The 17,538-nt window shown below is 41.5% G+C and overlaps 1 protein-coding gene across 1 annotated transcript in view; it reads left to right on the top strand.

Annotated features, from left to right (window-relative positions):
- Window positions 1-10,734: 10,734 nt before the first annotated feature.
- The window catches only part of ppargc1b (peroxisome proliferator-activated receptor gamma, coactivator 1 beta), a 54,829-nt gene continuing 48,025 nt past the window's right edge, over window positions 10,735-17,538 (top strand). Inside the window, exon 1 of the mRNA XM_057349333.1 lies at window positions 10,735-10,861. Within this exon, the coding sequence (XP_057205316.1) occupies window positions 10,781-10,861 (81 nt within the window). The 5' untranslated portion in view covers window positions 10,735-10,780. The remainder of the gene's footprint in view (window positions 10,862-17,538) is intronic.

Genomic DNA, 17,538 nt, shown 5'->3' with positions numbered 1-17,538 from the left:
TAATTCCAGACAGAACACACAGTCATCCTTTGTCCAGAGCTGCCCCTTGTTTTGATATGGATCAAAATCATCAGCAATTCCAGAGAGTTCAGGTCAAAGATTAAAGTGACGGACAGATGAAAGAATTCAGGCTGATTTGAGCTTCTCGGTCAGAACATTGGTTTTGGTTTTCATCTGCTTCCTGATGATTTAGGTGATTTATTTTTATCAATCGTTCGTTTGTGAAAACATATCATGCTTTAGAAAAGTTTTTTTGTGATTTTGTGTGTTGGCCCAAGATCAATAAACCCAGATGCTGCATCTTTTCAGTCAATATTTCAGATGGATTTCTCAACCAAGCTTAACATAAATCAAATAAGAGATAGTAGTTTATAGTAATTGCTCTCCCCCCCTCAAGATGGTTTATTATCATTTTATCATTCAAATCACATCGTGATTAATGGATTCCAAACTAAATGTTTTTCATTTATATAATATACATTTACATTTACATTTAGTAGACGCTTTTATCCAAATATATGTGTGTGTGTGATGGCTGGTATATTTATATGTATATTTAATGTATATATACTGTATATGTGTGTGTATACATATACATCAACATACATACATATGTAAATAAATACACAAGCATAATGCAATGTATGTTTCTATTTATAGTACATATTATTTTATGTAAATTAATATAATTTAAATATATGTAAATATTTGTTAAAGAAACATGTATGTGTGTACATTTACATATAAATATACACACTACACACACATAGATAAATCCCAATTAATCAATTTGACAGCACTAACATAAATATATTAATATTTTTGTTGGTAGGCAAAAGACTACATATTAGAAAAGTGTCTATATTGTTATCCACATATCTAAAGACGACTAGGTAGTATTTACTATATGTATATGTAAAATAGATATTTGCAAAAAGTATATAATTGAAGAGTTTGGTTCCAAAATGAGATTACTCTGTTTAAAAAAATCAAAAATCATGTTTTGTGCATTCCAATTAATATCAATGTAACTGCGGTTTTTTTATTTTGATTAAGCCATAATAACTCAAAAACTACAGCTAACTAACACAATAAAAACACGACAACATACTGAAAAACATGATTTTCGAATAATTTTAAAAACGGAGTTATCTCATTTTGGAACCAAACACTTCAAATAATAATGAATGTACCCATTGTGTTGTCACATTCACCTTTGATTGCTTTTGTAAGATTGGGCACTTTCTTCCTTTTAACTTTCACCTGCGTAATCATCCTTGTCTTTTTATCTAACCAGCACGGCAAGTGTAAGCACTCTCACACACAGGTGCCGCCAATGGAAAAGAGTCATATGATGAGCAGGCACGTGTTTGCTCTGGGAAGCAGATCTCTTACCGCAGCCTGGATTACTCCACTCACCCCCTCTACTATACACACACAGACAGAATGAGCTCCAGCCAATCACAGCGCGTTCTGCCCCGCATGCTTTGCATATCTACAGTGTCATAGGGTATTTCCTCCAATCACGGCTCGGCTTTGTTTGAACTATAGTCTTGTAGTTCAGATTGCTTGTGACTGATGCATAACACAGGACTACATTGTGACTTACTTGCTGTGTGAGTTCGACTTTACCCTTCACCATATAATGAAGGCACATATTTCTGAAGTTAAATGGTCAGATAGTTTTGACGCTGGATCAGCTTGCTTGTTTGGGAGCTGATACAATGGTCAAGGTGAAATATTTCCTTTCAAACAGCAAGAGAACAATGCATTAAGAAATTGCACTTTCACGTGAGCAATGTTTTGTTGTTGTTGGCAAACATTTATCTTTGAACATATGTGGAATGCAAACAAATGAATGAATGATTGATGGATAAAAGTGTCTCAGACACTAAATAGACCTACTGAATAAATGACTCTATTGACGAGACTGAATCAACACTGCATTGTTTGTACTCTCTTAACACTGTGATGGTGCTTGAAGTCACAACATCGTTCAGCAGGATGTCTGCTGTGACATGACTGACCAGCTGATGAACACACACGCGCACGCGCACGCGCACACACACACACACACGCGCACACACACGTACGCACACACACGCACACAGTGTGAGCACAATGAGCTTCAGCACTTGTTTAAAGGAACACAAATATTCACACGCTACAACAGCTTAAAAGAGACTTTCATGCTGTCAGCATGCTTTTGCTTTTTAAGAGGTTTACTTCAACTTAAAAACTCTTTCAAAAAACTCAATCCAGTCATCCCTGCAATGCAGTTTTTCTTTGTGGCATTCGATTCGTCCAAACATAAATGATTTGGTGCCTGACGAAAGGTCAAGGCTAACGCTAAGATGCAGTTAAACTGCAAGTACAAAACACTAAATAATGAAAGTCTGCTTTTCTGAAACATTAAATGAATGGCACTTCACGAGTTTGGAACTTTTACAACTTAACAGAGTCCAGTGGTTCTGCACGACAGTCTTCATGACTTTGTTGTACCAGTTCTCAGTAAATATAAAATAGCATTTGCTTATAAAATGTACATGTTTTTCATGTTTTTTGCCTCCTGACACAAATTCGCAGTCTGTAATTCTGAAAATGGTGTGAAATAGAACAGTAAAAAATGGTGTGCTTTGATTTATGTCTCGTTTCAGTGTCCTGTTGATGTTTACATGCTCAACGCATGCACAACAAACAGCAACACGCTAGCTCATTACAAAGTGTAAATAATGCATGAAATGTACTGATTGTTGGCCCTGGACAACTGGAGCTGAAAGCATGATGTTGTTGACCTCCATCAGGGCATAATCAATGAAATGATATGACTGATGAAATGGACTCTTCTCTTGACTGATAACTCCAACACCGAAGAAACTTCTCAACGACAGCTGTCAAGAGACACCTACCATACGCTCAGGCCTGTCAAATTACTCCAGCCGTGACCTTTTGTGGAAGGTGAGATTGTTGGCTTAAGAAGTAAAGTTAAGCAGTCTAACAGACCCTTATAGAACCTGCCTTGAATGTCCCTTCTATCTCTTATCAGGTTCGTTGTCATTCATTTTGTTTGTTGTTCTAAAAAACAACACAATCAATGTTTTGTTTGTGTCATGGAAATTTGTGTCATGCTTGTTTACATTAAAGGGCGATTGGCAGATGGATGTGAAGTTTCATTCACAAACCACACTGGATATTTGTGCTATTGTTTTTAACATCTACATACAGTGTGTTTTGAAAAAGGGGAGGTTATCATCAACTCAACGCTCTGACCTCAAACATTCAAACAGCATGTGTTTGGTCGATAGCTGGTTAGTCACAACGCAGTTCAATAAACTGATGGAGTCACAGGGTCATTTCTGATATGATTGAGTTGTAATAGCAGTCCTTCAAGGGAAGTGCTTGTTTACATGCCATTCAGAAATCACATTTTGCTTCCTAATATCTACGATACGTGGCTTTGATGTTTCCCTTGCTCTTTGTTCTTGAGTAAGAAAGATTTGATCAACCTTGGGAGATGTGGATGTGATTCCATTACGTGCCTTATGTCATGAGTACAGAGGTTATTGGAACCTGTCATAATTTCCACAGCATGTCTGAAAGCTCTGAGTGACTGTCTGTAGAAAAACTGCACTTGACAAGAACAGAGGATCAATAAGTCTACTGATTACAGGGTAATTACCCTAATTGTTTACATAGATTTTCATGCATATGTCATGCTTGATTTATTTTAGTGCTATAGGGTTAAAAATGAACAACACTTTCTTAAAAAAGTTACACTCTCTGCCACCATTAAATAGCACAAAATAGTTGAATTAACATTTTGTTTAACACAATATTTATCCTTAATTGCAATATTTAAATCTACTTTAAAATATAAAAAACACTGATAGTTTATTATGCATGCATGGCTGTCACGTATGCACTGGATACTTGAAATAATAAAATGTCCTAATATTGGTAGATTTATCGCCTAAAATAAATATGAATATTTCAATATATAAATAACCATAACCATGTTGAAGGCCGAAAATGATGTTTATATCTAAACTACGTCATGTGCTGTCACTGTCAGATGCAGAGAAGTTAATTCATGCATTCATGACATCAAGACTAGATTACTGTAATGCACTGTTAGGTGGTTGCCCTGCAGGCTTATTACAAAAACTCCAACTGGTCCAAAATGCGGCAGCTCGAGTTCTTACACGTACAAAACGTATGAACATATTAGCCCGGTTCTGTCAACCTTGCACTGGTTACCTATAAAGCATCGCGTTAACTTTAAAATCTTGCTTATTACCTATAAAGCCCTACATGGTTTAGCTCCTCAGTACTTGAGTGAACTCCTCTTGTATTACAGTCCTTCACGTGCATTACGCTCTCAGGCGTCCTGTCAGTTGGTAATACCTAGAATTTCAAAATCAAGTGCAAGTGGTAGATCCTTTTCCTATCTATCGCCTAAACTTTGGAATAGTTTTCCCTGCACTGTCCGGGAGGCAGACATCTGTCAGTTTAAATCTAGACTAAAGACGCATCTTTTTAATCTTGCATACACTACTCTTCCATAATATAAATCCTTAGATTAGATCAACTGGAACCAGGAACACTTCCAGCAACAACTGATGTACTTGTTGCATCAAAGAGTGCAGAACAGTACTCTACTCTCAGCCAGTCTTGTCTCATTGTTCCGAGGTTACCACAGCGTGTAGGATGCAGTTCATGGCCTGACCTGATGGTAGAGCGGAGAATGGGAAGCGGCGACCTGACAAGAGCTGAGATGATAGAGCTGGATAAAGATGGAAGCGGCGACTTGACACGTCTTCACTACAAAATTTCAAATGCTATTAGATTATTACAGTTTTTCTCGATTGCTATCACACAATTCATGAAACAATTCACCATGAGAACTATAAACACATTCTCAGAACAATACACCAACGTGTACAAACCCCACACAAAAACAGCCTCATTTTGCAAAGGTTCGACCATGTTCTCATTCAGAAAACACAAACACATAATCTGATGAACTGAAGTGTCAAGATGTAAACTCAAATAGCACACATTTGTCCATCAGTAAACGGCTCTCCTGTTTTTGCCAAGTGGTTGAAGTCCTTAGGGCAACATCATGTTGACCCTGGGACAACATTTAAATCAACCAATCAGATTTCAGAAATAAATTTTCAGTTTATTTTAAATGTAATCTTCCAACCAGGATTAGGTCCTTCTAGACCATTGTTTTTCACTTGTCATTTCCCTCTGATTTTAGGGGTAAGTTATGGTTAGGGTTGGGGTTTGGTGTGGGTTTAGGTTTTATTTATAAAAATGTTGTCCTTAGGTCAACAAAATATGTTGTCCTGAGGACATCAACCACTTGGCAAAATCAGGTCGAGCTCAGTAAACAGTCAGTAGCAAAACTGATGACACACCAATCAGAATCTCAGGATAATATCAATAGGAGCTCAGGTAATTGTGCATCCTAGAATCATCTACTAGGCTTTATACTACTTACTGTAAACATAACGTATAATTACAGTACACACTTTATATGAGAGAAATGTCACTATTCTGTACAGTATTCAGTAAACTGAATAAGTCAAGTCAAGTTTATTAGTAGCATTTTTTTACTTTACTTTTTTTTATTTGCAGAACTCAGAGACGACTACTTACAATTTTTTTTCTTTTGAAGAAATTGCTATAGTATCCTGTAGCGATATTGGGCCAAAATTGCATAGGATGCCATGTTTATTTATATATTTATGCAGTTGTATTCTGCATTGTGTTGCATACCCAGTTTATATTGTTTTTTTGGTTTTCAAACTTTTCTTGTCTTGTCTATTTCATCTAAGATTACTTACCGTAACAGTAGAGTAATATTAATTTTTTTCCTAAAGCTCATTGTGGCATTTTGCTCTTTCTGCACTCTTTTATGTTGTACTGAGCTGTCAAATGACTATTTTCTTGAATCACAATAAGAGGTTGTTGTCAGGGTTGTGGTGCAGAGAAGAACCCAAGCGCAGGCAGGCAGTGAAGGGGTTAACAGAAAATATTTATTTTAACAAAACAGAACAAAAAACACCCACAATGGGGGAAAACGAAACTAAGAATAATAACTAAAACAAGAGACTTCCCACGAGGGGGCAAAATGAAAACAAGACACAAACCAAACTAAAGGACACGACCAAACGTCTTAAATCATAAAACACAAAACTCACGAAACATGAACAGGGCAAGGACCAGGAACATGGGTGAGAGCACAAACATAATCCACACAGTACAATCCACGAGCACAAGACAAAGAAACAAGAGGGTATTTAAAGGGAAGACAAACGAGGGATAACGACACGGGGCAGGTGTGGGTAATCAAACACTTAGGGAAAGATAACGAGGAAACAAGAGGAATGGGGCCAATGACAAGACACTGGAGAGAACGTATATTACTGTCAAATGGACAATAATATGTTTCTCTCCACACATAACCAAAGACTTTGTCATGGCTCTGCTACAGGACCAAGAAAAACATGACTAAGGAAGCAGAGCCATGACAGAAGCCCCCCCTTTAATGAGCACCTCCAGGCTGCTCACCAAGGGGTAGACGGACAAGACAAGGCAGACCGAGACAAAGACAAAAACCAGACAAACATGGTGAACATGACAAGGGGTAGACAGGACAACAAGACTACAGGACTGGGGTGGCATAACAAAAATAACAAACATGGAGGGGGGGTGGGGCAAAACAAGAGTTCATAGGGGCAGTCCAAGAGGGTTGGGGGGAACAGTCCCAGTCCCCGGCTGCGCTCGAGGGCGCTGAGTCCTGGGGACTTAGGAGGAGTCCGGGGGGAACAGTCTTTGGCCCTGGGAGTCTCCCAGGGAGCCGGCTGGACAGGGCTTGACGCCGGCTGGAAGGCCGGCCGGACAGGGCTGAGCCTGAGGCTGGAAGGCCGGCTGGACAGGGCTTGACGCCGGCTGGAAGGCCGGCTGGACAGGCTTGACGCCGGCTGAAGGCCGGCTGGACAGGGCTTGACGCCGGCTGGAAGGCCGGCTGGACATGGCTGACGCCGGCTGGAAGGCCGGCTGGACATGGCTTGACGCCGGCTGGAAGGCCGGCTGGACATGGCTGAGCCGGCTGGATCACGGAGGCCGGCTGGATCAGGACTGACGCCGGCTGGAAGGCCGGCTGGACATGGCTTGACGCCGGCTGGATACCGGCTGGACATGGCTTGACGCCGGCTGGATCACCGGACTGGACGCCGGCTGGATCACCGGACTGGACGCTGGATCACGGACTGGACACAGGCTGGACACAGGACAGGACACCGGCGGTCACCGGACTGACGCCGGCCTGGATCACCGGACTGGACGCCGGCTGGACTCACCGGACTGGACGCCGGCTGCACCGGACTGGACGCCGGCTGGACCACCTGGACTGGACACCGGCTGGATCACCGGACTGGACGCCGGCTGGATCACCGGACTGGACGCCAGCTGGACTCACCGGACCTGGACCAAGACTGGAACGGACATACCAAGAATGAAGCATACACAAACGATCACAAACTTAACACAAGACTGACACTAAGACTGACACAGACTGGAACAGACTGACACCAGACTGACACAGACTAGACACAAGACTGACGGTCGGTGGGGCGTGGCTGACCGGCTGGACCTACCGACTGACGGACGGACCGGACTGGACGCCGGCTGCACCGGACGGACGCCGGTCGGCTGCACCGGACTAGGATGCCGGCTGCACCGGACTGGATGCCGGCTGCACCGGACTGGATGCCGGCTGCACCGGACTGACCGCTGGATCACCCGGCTGGGCAGGGTTCAGCATCTCCCTCCTCTTCTCTCTTCTTCTTCGCCGGCCCACAGGACGTGTGGCCGGCTGGAGCGAAGCGATTGGGAGCCCGATAAGCTCCGCACCGGAGGAGTCGGACGGGGAGTCCCAGACTCCCTTCGTCTACGCCGGCCTCGGATGCTATGGTGGAAGAGGAGCTGCTGGGGAGAGGCGGACGGTGCGGCCATGCCGATGACCCCGATCTCCATGACGCACCCTCCGGGATCGCGGGTAGGGGAGATGGATTGGGTTGGGCTGAGACCCTGGACTCCGGGCGGTTCATGGCATATCTCACCGTGCACTCGAAGTCCAGTGGTCTCAGCATCCTCATCTCCGCCCGGACAGAGGGTCCCTGAGGCCACCGTTGAACAGGACCGCGAGTTCCGCCTCCCCAAAAACCACCTGCTCTGTATAAACTGCCTCCTCTGCAGCCTTTAGGAAGCGGTCAACATAGTTCATGAATATTGTCATCTCCCTGACGGTGGCTGCAGAGGAGGTGAGTCTGGACGGGATCGTCTGGGTGACATGCTGCCTGCTGGGTTCAGTTCTGGCTCGTGGATTCTGTCATGAACGGAATGGCAAGAACCCAAGCGCAGGCAGGCAGTGAAGGGGTTAACAGAAAATATTTATTTTAACAAAACAGAACAAAAAACACCCACAATGGGGGAAAACGAAACTAAGAATAATAACTAAAACAAGAGACTTCCCACGAGGGGGCAAAATGAAAACAAGACACATAAACCAAACTAAAGGACACGACCAAACGTCTTAAATCATAAAACACAAAACTCACGAAACACGAACAGGGCAAGGACCAGGAACATGGGTGAGAGCACAAACATAATCCACACAGTACAATCCACGAGCACAAGTCAAAGAAACAAGAGGGTATTTAAAGGGAAGACAAACGAGGGATAACGACACGGGGCAGGTGTGGGTAATCAAACACTTAGGGAAAGATAACGAGGAAACAAGAGGAATGGGGCCAATGACAAGACACTGGAGAGAACGTATATTACTGTCAAATGGACAATAATATGTTTCTCTCCACACATAACCAAAGACTTTGTCATGGCTCTGCTACAGGACCAAGAAAAACATGACTAAGGAAGCAGAGCCATGACAGGTTGTAATCGGTGTCTACAACTATGTTGTAGTGTGAGTGTTTCTGAGGACTTGTGTGTCATGTTTGGGGGAAAAGTTTGCTTTTTAGCAAATTTGAATGGTTTAGAGTGGAGAGCTTCATTTTGACCCAAAAATAGGATGTTGAGGGAATTGAGTGAGAAGTTGTGGATCTGTGTTTAGAGTTTCGAGAAAAGGAGCCATAATTTCAAGAAATGTGTTTAAGCAATCGAGAAAAACTGTAACAGTAGCACGTGTACACCCTCAAATTTGTGATTGTCAAGTTTACAAATTTGTGTTTGTAACCTTTTTTTACCTGTTCCGCATTTTTGCAGAACTCAGAGACGACTAATTACGTAAAGAAAATCTGCTATAGTATACTTTTACGGTGCAGAGGATGCCATATTTTTTACATTGGTTTTGAGAAGAGAGCTTCATTTTGACCTGAAAATATGATGTTTGGGGAATTGGGTGAGATGTTATGGATTTGTGTTTACTGTTTTGAGAATCCGAGGCATAATTTCAAGAAATGTGTTTAAGCAATCGAGTAAAACTATAATGATAATCTTAAATCTATAATTGACCTTATTACTAAGTTTATTTATTTTTATTTAGCCTTGTTGTGCAAGCACTGTGGAGCTTGTGCAGAGGCAGCAGCTTTTGCCAGAGGGGAACTGGAATCCCCTGGTTGGGCCTGGGTTCTCCTGAGGTTTTTTTTCTCCATTGGAGTTTTGGGTTCCTCGCCACCGTTTGCATACTGTTTTGCACTATTTGCCTGGCCGGGGGGGGCTGCTTTAGAATTAGAATTTTAAAGTTTTACATAATTAATATTGCAAATAGGAATTTATAGTCTGTTTAATATTTGACCTGTGTTTCTCTCTCCTTTATCTTAAATGTGTGCTTTTCACTGTGTGTGTGTGTGTGTGTGTGTGTGTGTGTGCGCGCGTGCGTGTCAGTGTGTGTGCGTGCTTGTCTGTGTGTGCGCGTCCGTGTGTCTGCGCATCCGTGTGTTTGCGAATTTGTGTGTGTGTCTATGTCTATGTGTGTTAGTACGTGTGCATATTGTGTGTGTGGAGTGTTTTGTATGTGGGCGTGTCTGTCTTGTGTTTTCACCTTTTTTTTGTTTTAACATGTACAACTTTAAATCCTTTGCTTATAGTCAATATGTCTCATGTACAGCTGCTTTGTAACAATGAAAATTGTAAAAAGCGCTATATAAATAAAGTTGACATTATGAACCATTAGCTGTTTGCCAATAAACATGAACAAAAGTCCTTTATGTAGTGTGTTTTGGGTCTTATTTCAGTAGGATAGTGTTCTATTGGTTCCGATCCACCATATACGACCCACCAATAGAAGCCATTACCAGCAGAGACCCCCAAAGACCATACCATTAAAACCAATACAATTGTCATTAAATCCATTTGAACTTGAATTCTATTGTTTTTATATGTGCATATGTATAGAGGTGTATACTGCATAGCCTACATTTTAACCATATAGGAGGCATGGACTGTATAAGAAACAAGCATCACAGCCCTGTTAATGAGTCACAGACTGTCAAGTAGGTAACAAACAGGTTCAGTTACGTTTAATATACAACAGCATCCTGCACCTGTAGCTCTAATAGCAGTCGTTCAACCTGTCCTCTCTGCACCTTCAAATAATTAAACTTCAAGCAATATTATTTAATGTAACAACAACTGAGAAGCATCGAGCGAGCTCTTTCACTCTGCCCTCGGTCGGTTAGAGATCGTACTGCATGCGGGTGCGAGCAGTATAGCAGCGCTCTCTGGGTCTCCTCATCTCATTCTCTAGAAGATGGCGGACTGCGCTTCACTGTTAGATGAGGAGCTCTCTTCATTCGTCTTCAATTACTTGACTGAAAACTCCGGGAGCCAGGTAAGCCACGCTCAGATTCCGTCAGTGCAGAACCGTGGCGTTTTTACCCTGGCTTGATTTTTGCATGTTAGTGTCTGTGGTGCGATATAATTCCATCATTTCATCGATGCTGTCAGAGGATCTCAGCCGGCGTCTGGAGTCCCTGACGTCTGCGCTTCACGTGGAGTTTACAGGAAATAATGCATTTAAGTGTAGGAAGTCTTTTACAGACGGATGTTTTACAGATCTTTCTATTTAATCTGCTTTTAAAGCCTAGAGATCAGAGGTGGGTTAATGCCTAACGCAAGTGTGAAAGAATGACTTAAATGCGTTCATTAGTTCATTACCAAAATTACGCGAATTTCTTGGTGTGTGTGTGCGTGCACACGTGGGTGCTCTGGTGAACTTTACTACTTTTAAGATAACTTATGCATACTGATTTCATATGCATTATAATGCGGATGCTAGAAACTACTAATAACATCGCAAATCAGCTTCGGTGTCTATTTGCCAGTCATTTATATCATGTGAAATCATATGAATTACGTGAAAGTATCACTCGCAATTTTTTGCACTTATAAGTTCGTTCAGCTGGAAGTATTAAATGTGAGCATTGATTAGATACAATTAAATTATTATTTTTTATATATTTTTGGTATTCATTGCTGCCCTTCTCACGTTGCTTGCGTTTAACAGTATAAAAGCTGTAAAAGCAGTGCTATGTGCGCTAAGTGTGAAGTTGAGCAACTATTACTTATGAAGGTGTGTGGTGTATGTAGAGATCTAGATCTGTTTGCCTAACGTTAATTGACGGATTTCGTTTTCATAAGCGTTTGCGTGTGCATGTTACAAAACGAAAATAGTTGATACCTTACACAAGTCAAGCGAACCCGCCAACATCAAGTGCCTTTGATATTAATAGACGCTTTTAATGTTCAACTTCAGTATTTACAATACACGTGAAACTTATTTTAACAACATAGGGATACTTTTAGGATGTTAGTAAAATTAGAGAGATGTTTAGACGCGGATGGGATGAAGAATACGGACACTCATTTATGCTGCATTCAGAAAGCGTCTCGTGTTGTCCAATAACGCGCATCGTGGGACAAAGTGAAATAAATAGTGATTTGTCCATGTTACAGTACATATGGCGAACACATAGCCTACTGTACGGCGTGTCAAATGTGTCATTGCCAAAAGAAGACGAGTCATTCTTGAAGAGCTTAAAAACATGGAGATGCTGTCTTTAACGCTCCGTGGTGTTTGACCGATGTCTTTGTGTCCGCGGGAACATGATAAGCGTTGTAAATGTGCTCTGGTTGTGGGGTTGAGCGCGTTGTATGGCCAGTGTAATAGTACTCCATCCTCGTGACTGGAGTTACAGAACACAGTTACTGCAGTCATGTGCTCGCCGCCGTTAGACGTAGTACAATGAGAGGGAGGCGGAGCCGGTGACGTGCGACGCGCGTCCACGACAGACAGCGCACACTCCCTCCTCCAGGCGTGCATGTGACTGACTGACTGACTGACTGCCGCTGCGCAAAGTGGAGCAGTTCAGATCACGACTAATAATTCACCATCCACTCTAGAGAGACTTCTTGCTTTTATGATTTATGGACGCTAAAAGTAGTGTCTTTACAGTTTTGTAAAAGTGTGATACATGCAGGGTGGTCTGTTACTGGTTACTGTACGAATAAGATGTGTATTTGTTGTTTTCTGCTATGTTGAATACTGTGTTTGGTTGCGTTGCCTGCAGATGGTTGCCTGATATTGGCTATGCAGATATTTCATAACATTATTTACTTGAAATAAATAATGACATTTAATTGATAAATAATGAAAATTAATCAAAAATATTTAAAAACAGAAATTGTTATTAAATTGCGCAACACTTTTTTAATGGTCCAACATCATGGTGCCCCTAAACCCCCCAACAGCATTCTTATTTCCCTGTTGACGTCTACCTGCACCTTGAATTAAATCTGCTCATGTTCAGTGTTTTACACGACATGATATTGCACCAGTTCTCTGCGGTTGTCATGATGTGCAGTGCTGCAGTGCTATGTGTTCAGCTTCCATGATACGGGCTGAGTCACCCAAGTTGACAGAGCCGGGCTAATGTATTTACACCATGAAATGAGTCTTCCTCCCTCGGCTCAGTGTCATTCAGCCATGCCTCCCCTCTTTTCCACTCATAATTTTATGCTTATTCGGAATCATAAATTCACGGGGTTGACATGGTCTTTACAGAGAGTTCAGACAATTGACTCTGTGTCTGCTTGTTTACTGAAGCATTTTCTCTCTCATTTGCTTTATCGCTGTGAAGTTGAAACGTAAAATCAAATCAGTGTCAGTGAAGTGATGTCTTAGATGTTCCGATAGGAATTTGCTGGTTCGAACACGCTATCAGATTTGAAGAAATTGCTCATTTTTTTAGTCCATTCATTTGAAATCCACTGAGGGCGAGAGTAATATGAGATGCCGTAAAACATCACCGGAATATGATTTGATTCGTTTTCAGAGAAAAGCTTTGGAAATAAATGTGGCTCAGTAAATTGGCTGTAGCTTCTTTACAGTCAAGTTTATATTTGGTTGTCTTTCTCTCCAATTACTTTACAGTATGATAGTGCTGTTTCTTTTCTTGCTCGGGGCACAATTGTATCTATTACAAAGGCTGTTTCCTCTTCTGAAGCCTCAGAGGTGCATCAGCCGGCTCTTTGGGGGAAGTCTGGGAATGCTTTGTAACGGATCAATGTTTATTTCAACCAAAAGGGATAGACTGTGGAAAGATGGGCCTTGATAGCCGTAATTTACCCATGCTAGTTAATCTATCATCACAGCTGGAATCACAGGTTAAACAAAACGAACATTGACTTGTGGGGTAAAGGGGCCAAGGGTCAGATGTATGGAAAATTTTGTAAGAGAATTTCTGTAACAAGAGTCGTACATCCGCTGTAACATAAACTCTTCATCTATAGATCTATAATTGTTTCAGTGTTGCATATGATTTCTACATTAGCAATAATGCTGTCTGTTCCTCATAATTTTTTAAGTGATGGAATAACACCATGGCAATGTTTTGCTTGAAGTCTCCCTCTTTAAACAAGCACTAAAGCTTCGGCTGGTGTGCTGGAGAAGTTCTTTATAGACGCCTTTACTGTTAGTAAACATTGTGACGCGTTTTTGAGGGCGGAGCTTAGGTGGAGGCAGAAATAGCCCCCTGACCGCATTACTAATGCTAGGTAGCACGTTTTGTTCGCTTGCTTTTTGACAACGACTAGAAAAAAATCGGATTAAATTTTAACATGTAATGTCACTCACTGTCTAGGACCGCGATTGTTCTTAAAAAAGTTCACTTTAGCGCCAGGAACCTGGCCGACCTGTACACACGCTCACTCAGGGGACCCAGAGACGGACTGACAGGATTAACCTCCAGTTAAGTGGCCTGACATCTACACCTACCAGACAGAGAAACCAAGCGTGTGTATAGTAAAGATAAACTGAGAGCGTAGCATATACATCTATAGATGCCTGCGTGTACTAACAGTGGCAAACGTTAGCAAATGCATTTACTTGAACACAAACCTGACACATAACATGAGCCTTCTCACTGTTCCCTCTCCCTTTATACTAATGCACTTGTGACAACTAACGTTAAAGACAAAGAGATGACAAACAGTTTCCTTTGTGTTTAGTTTTAGGCCGATAGTTAACTGCTAGTTGTATAACTAATAAAGTTAGCTAACGTTAGCATACCGGATGCGTTCAAAAGTTAACGCTACGTGAAAAATAACCTTGTTTCTCAGTTTCTGATTTGGGCATACGTGAGATATTTTTAGACAAATCATAATCCACACCAACAAAAGACAGACGTTTTTCATCTTAAGTGTTATGAAGTGAAACGTAAACATTTTTGATGATCTTTCTGTTCATTCTCGTTCATTCTTCATGCTCGTTTTATTGTGTTTAACTACAGCTGTCGTCTGTGTTTTTGTTTGGCAATGGCACCAGGTAACGTGCATGTTAAAATATCAAATTGGAGACTGTATTCTGTCAATTGTGGCACTAAACAACACAACAAGATGATATTTTAAACTCCTTATGTAGCCGAATCTGTGTTGGTTTGTATTGGCCGCCTCCAGTTTTCCCTTTGTTTTGCCTCCAGCTAATGCCGTGACGTAATCGTGACGTCGGCCGTAAAGGGGTCTATAGCATCATCATTTTGCTGTTGTTTTATGTTATGATATTACTGTAAGTCTTTTTGACCCTGGCTAATAAACACCTCTGTAGTCTGGGCCGTGAGGCTGTATCTTAATCTTCAAATCTCACACGCTCACATTACACAGGTCGGCAGGTTTGTGTTGTCTGAATTGAAGTGATGCAAGTCATTGTTATATGCCTATTGACTAGTTTAGTAGGGCAATTGTAACCAGCATTTGCATCAGTCATCATTTGCAAAACCAGACCGGTGGCCTTGTATTTGCAAGCTAAACAAATTTGCAGGTGTGTTATTCCAATATCAAATCATCCTCCACCTGCATATTGTGTTATAATAAAAGCACAGAAGTCTTTATAAGATGGATCCAGCCTCTCAGAGGTCACGTTAACCGAAAATTCTCCGTCATTGACGGAATTTTTATACCAGTGGCGGAAAAATCTGAAGGCCGTCCGTCATTTTGACGGATTACAATGAGGGCAGTTTGTAATTTCCCTTTTTGTCGAGTTGTTGGAATCCAATAATTTTCTTTAATCAGAACGTGATCGTACGTTTCCCATTCATTAGGCTACTCATAACTGCCTCGTCCATTCAGGAAAACCCACGCGGGATCAGCGGAGACTCGCGGTGCGGAGCCAGGAACAAGGCGACTGTGTAAACAAGGCGACTATGATGGCCCGCCACCTTCTAATTTGTTTCGCCATACTTTCAAAACGAACTGAAAATCTTATTGCACTTTTTATAATAACACAGCTGTCTCTAACGTTGTTTGTGGATCTGATTCTGCAAAGCATACATCTGTCATGCAACCCGGGCTCGTCAATCTGCGTATAAATAACACGAGTTTACGCTTTCCGATTGCGTGTAATCTTGTCGCGTGCTCTCATACACACACAGGCGCGCACAAACCAGTGGTGCGTGTTTACAGACTTCACAGAGCGATAGGGACTAGCGTCATTTTGGATAAACCAGTGACTGCTTTTAAGCAACTTAAAGTTACTTGTAAGCAGGGCTGGACTGGGAAGAAAAATCGGCCCTGGCATTTTTAGGCCCTCCACCGAATCTGTTGGGGGGAATGTGCATGCATACGTGTCTTTTGCATTCGCGTTACGTGCATTCGCATTTATAATACGTCCGTCTAAGTGGCCAACGCGTCCGTTATGGCCCCATACGTTAGCGGCCACCATTCCGGCCCCATACGTTAGCGGCCCACCGGGAAAATGCCCGGTACGCCAGATGGCCAGTCCGCCCCTGCTTGTAAGTGAGTGAATGAATGATTACAAAACAGCGTGTACAAGCACCTGTCATTGTTACTGACTGGACATATGAACATTTGTCTGTAATTATTATTTTTTGTCTGACAACAGAAACATTAAATATGTAAACGACGTCGACTTTATTGGGCAATAAAATACAGTAAATTCAAAGAACGCGTAGGTCGCGATGACGTCACAAACTTGCTAATTATTTAGCAAGTAATATCACCTTGCACCATAGTGATGGGTAAAAATAGATTATGAAGGATTTTTTACTTGCCTGTCCGTCAAAATGACGGACAATGAAAAAGTCTAGCGCAACCTCTGCCTCTGGCCACTAAGTGCATTTACAAAGCATGCAGTGTTTTTTACATCATACGTAAGCTAGTGTGAAACGTTGGATGTTCTGTTAAACTTTATTATCATCGTTAACTTTATTATGAATTTATTTAATATTTAATCAATAATTACATGTGAAATTATAGATTATGCAACAATTGAAAGTCTCATAAAGTATACAGGCCTGTTGTTCTTGTAAAACCCGAAATTGAATCCTTTGCTTAAGCTATTGTATCCAACATAACTATGAAATCCGATGATGAGGGTTAAGAAATTGCCACGCTTTGAATTTTGAAGTGAGCGTAGCAGACCTGCCATAGCAACGTGACATCAGGGGAGGGCAAGCTCAGACTGGCAGAGACTCACAGTGGGCAAAAAGGAACATGTTGGCTAAAACATTGGGGAAAAAAACACAAGCCATGGGAGTAAACAGGTTCTTGTCTTAATAAATACAGATGTGAAATCTATATGTTTATCTAACAGCGTGTACATTTGGAATATTATACGTATATGCTCGTTCATTTCATTTTTGACTTTCCTAATAAAAGTATGATAATAATTAAGGGCTGACACAAATCTACACCTCACGACACCGGCACACAAAGGAATCAGCAGGATTATGGGAACCCAAGAGACTAGCAGTCTATCTTTGGAGTAAGGCTCCACCCATATTCATTTTTTTAAAGACTGTTTTAAGCCATCAATAGGTGCATTTTCAGTTTGCGACTTGTGATTTACACTTGAGCTGTAGAGTCATACAGGGCCTTTATAGACATAGACATTAAAGGACACGGTTTTAGTGGTGAATTCTTAAACTTTTACATTTGGCTTACACTCTTAGACTCGAAGAAGATCTTCGTAAATTCTTCATAGTCTAATTGACT

This window comes from Triplophysa rosa, linkage group LG13, assembly GCF_024868665.1.
Source record: "Triplophysa rosa linkage group LG13, Trosa_1v2, whole genome shotgun sequence".
In the NCBI taxonomy this organism is placed as follows: Eukaryota; Metazoa; Chordata; class Actinopteri; order Cypriniformes; family Nemacheilidae; genus Triplophysa; species Triplophysa rosa.
Note: the sequence above shows the minus strand (reverse complement) of the source record. Positions and strands in the feature narration are given on the sequence as shown.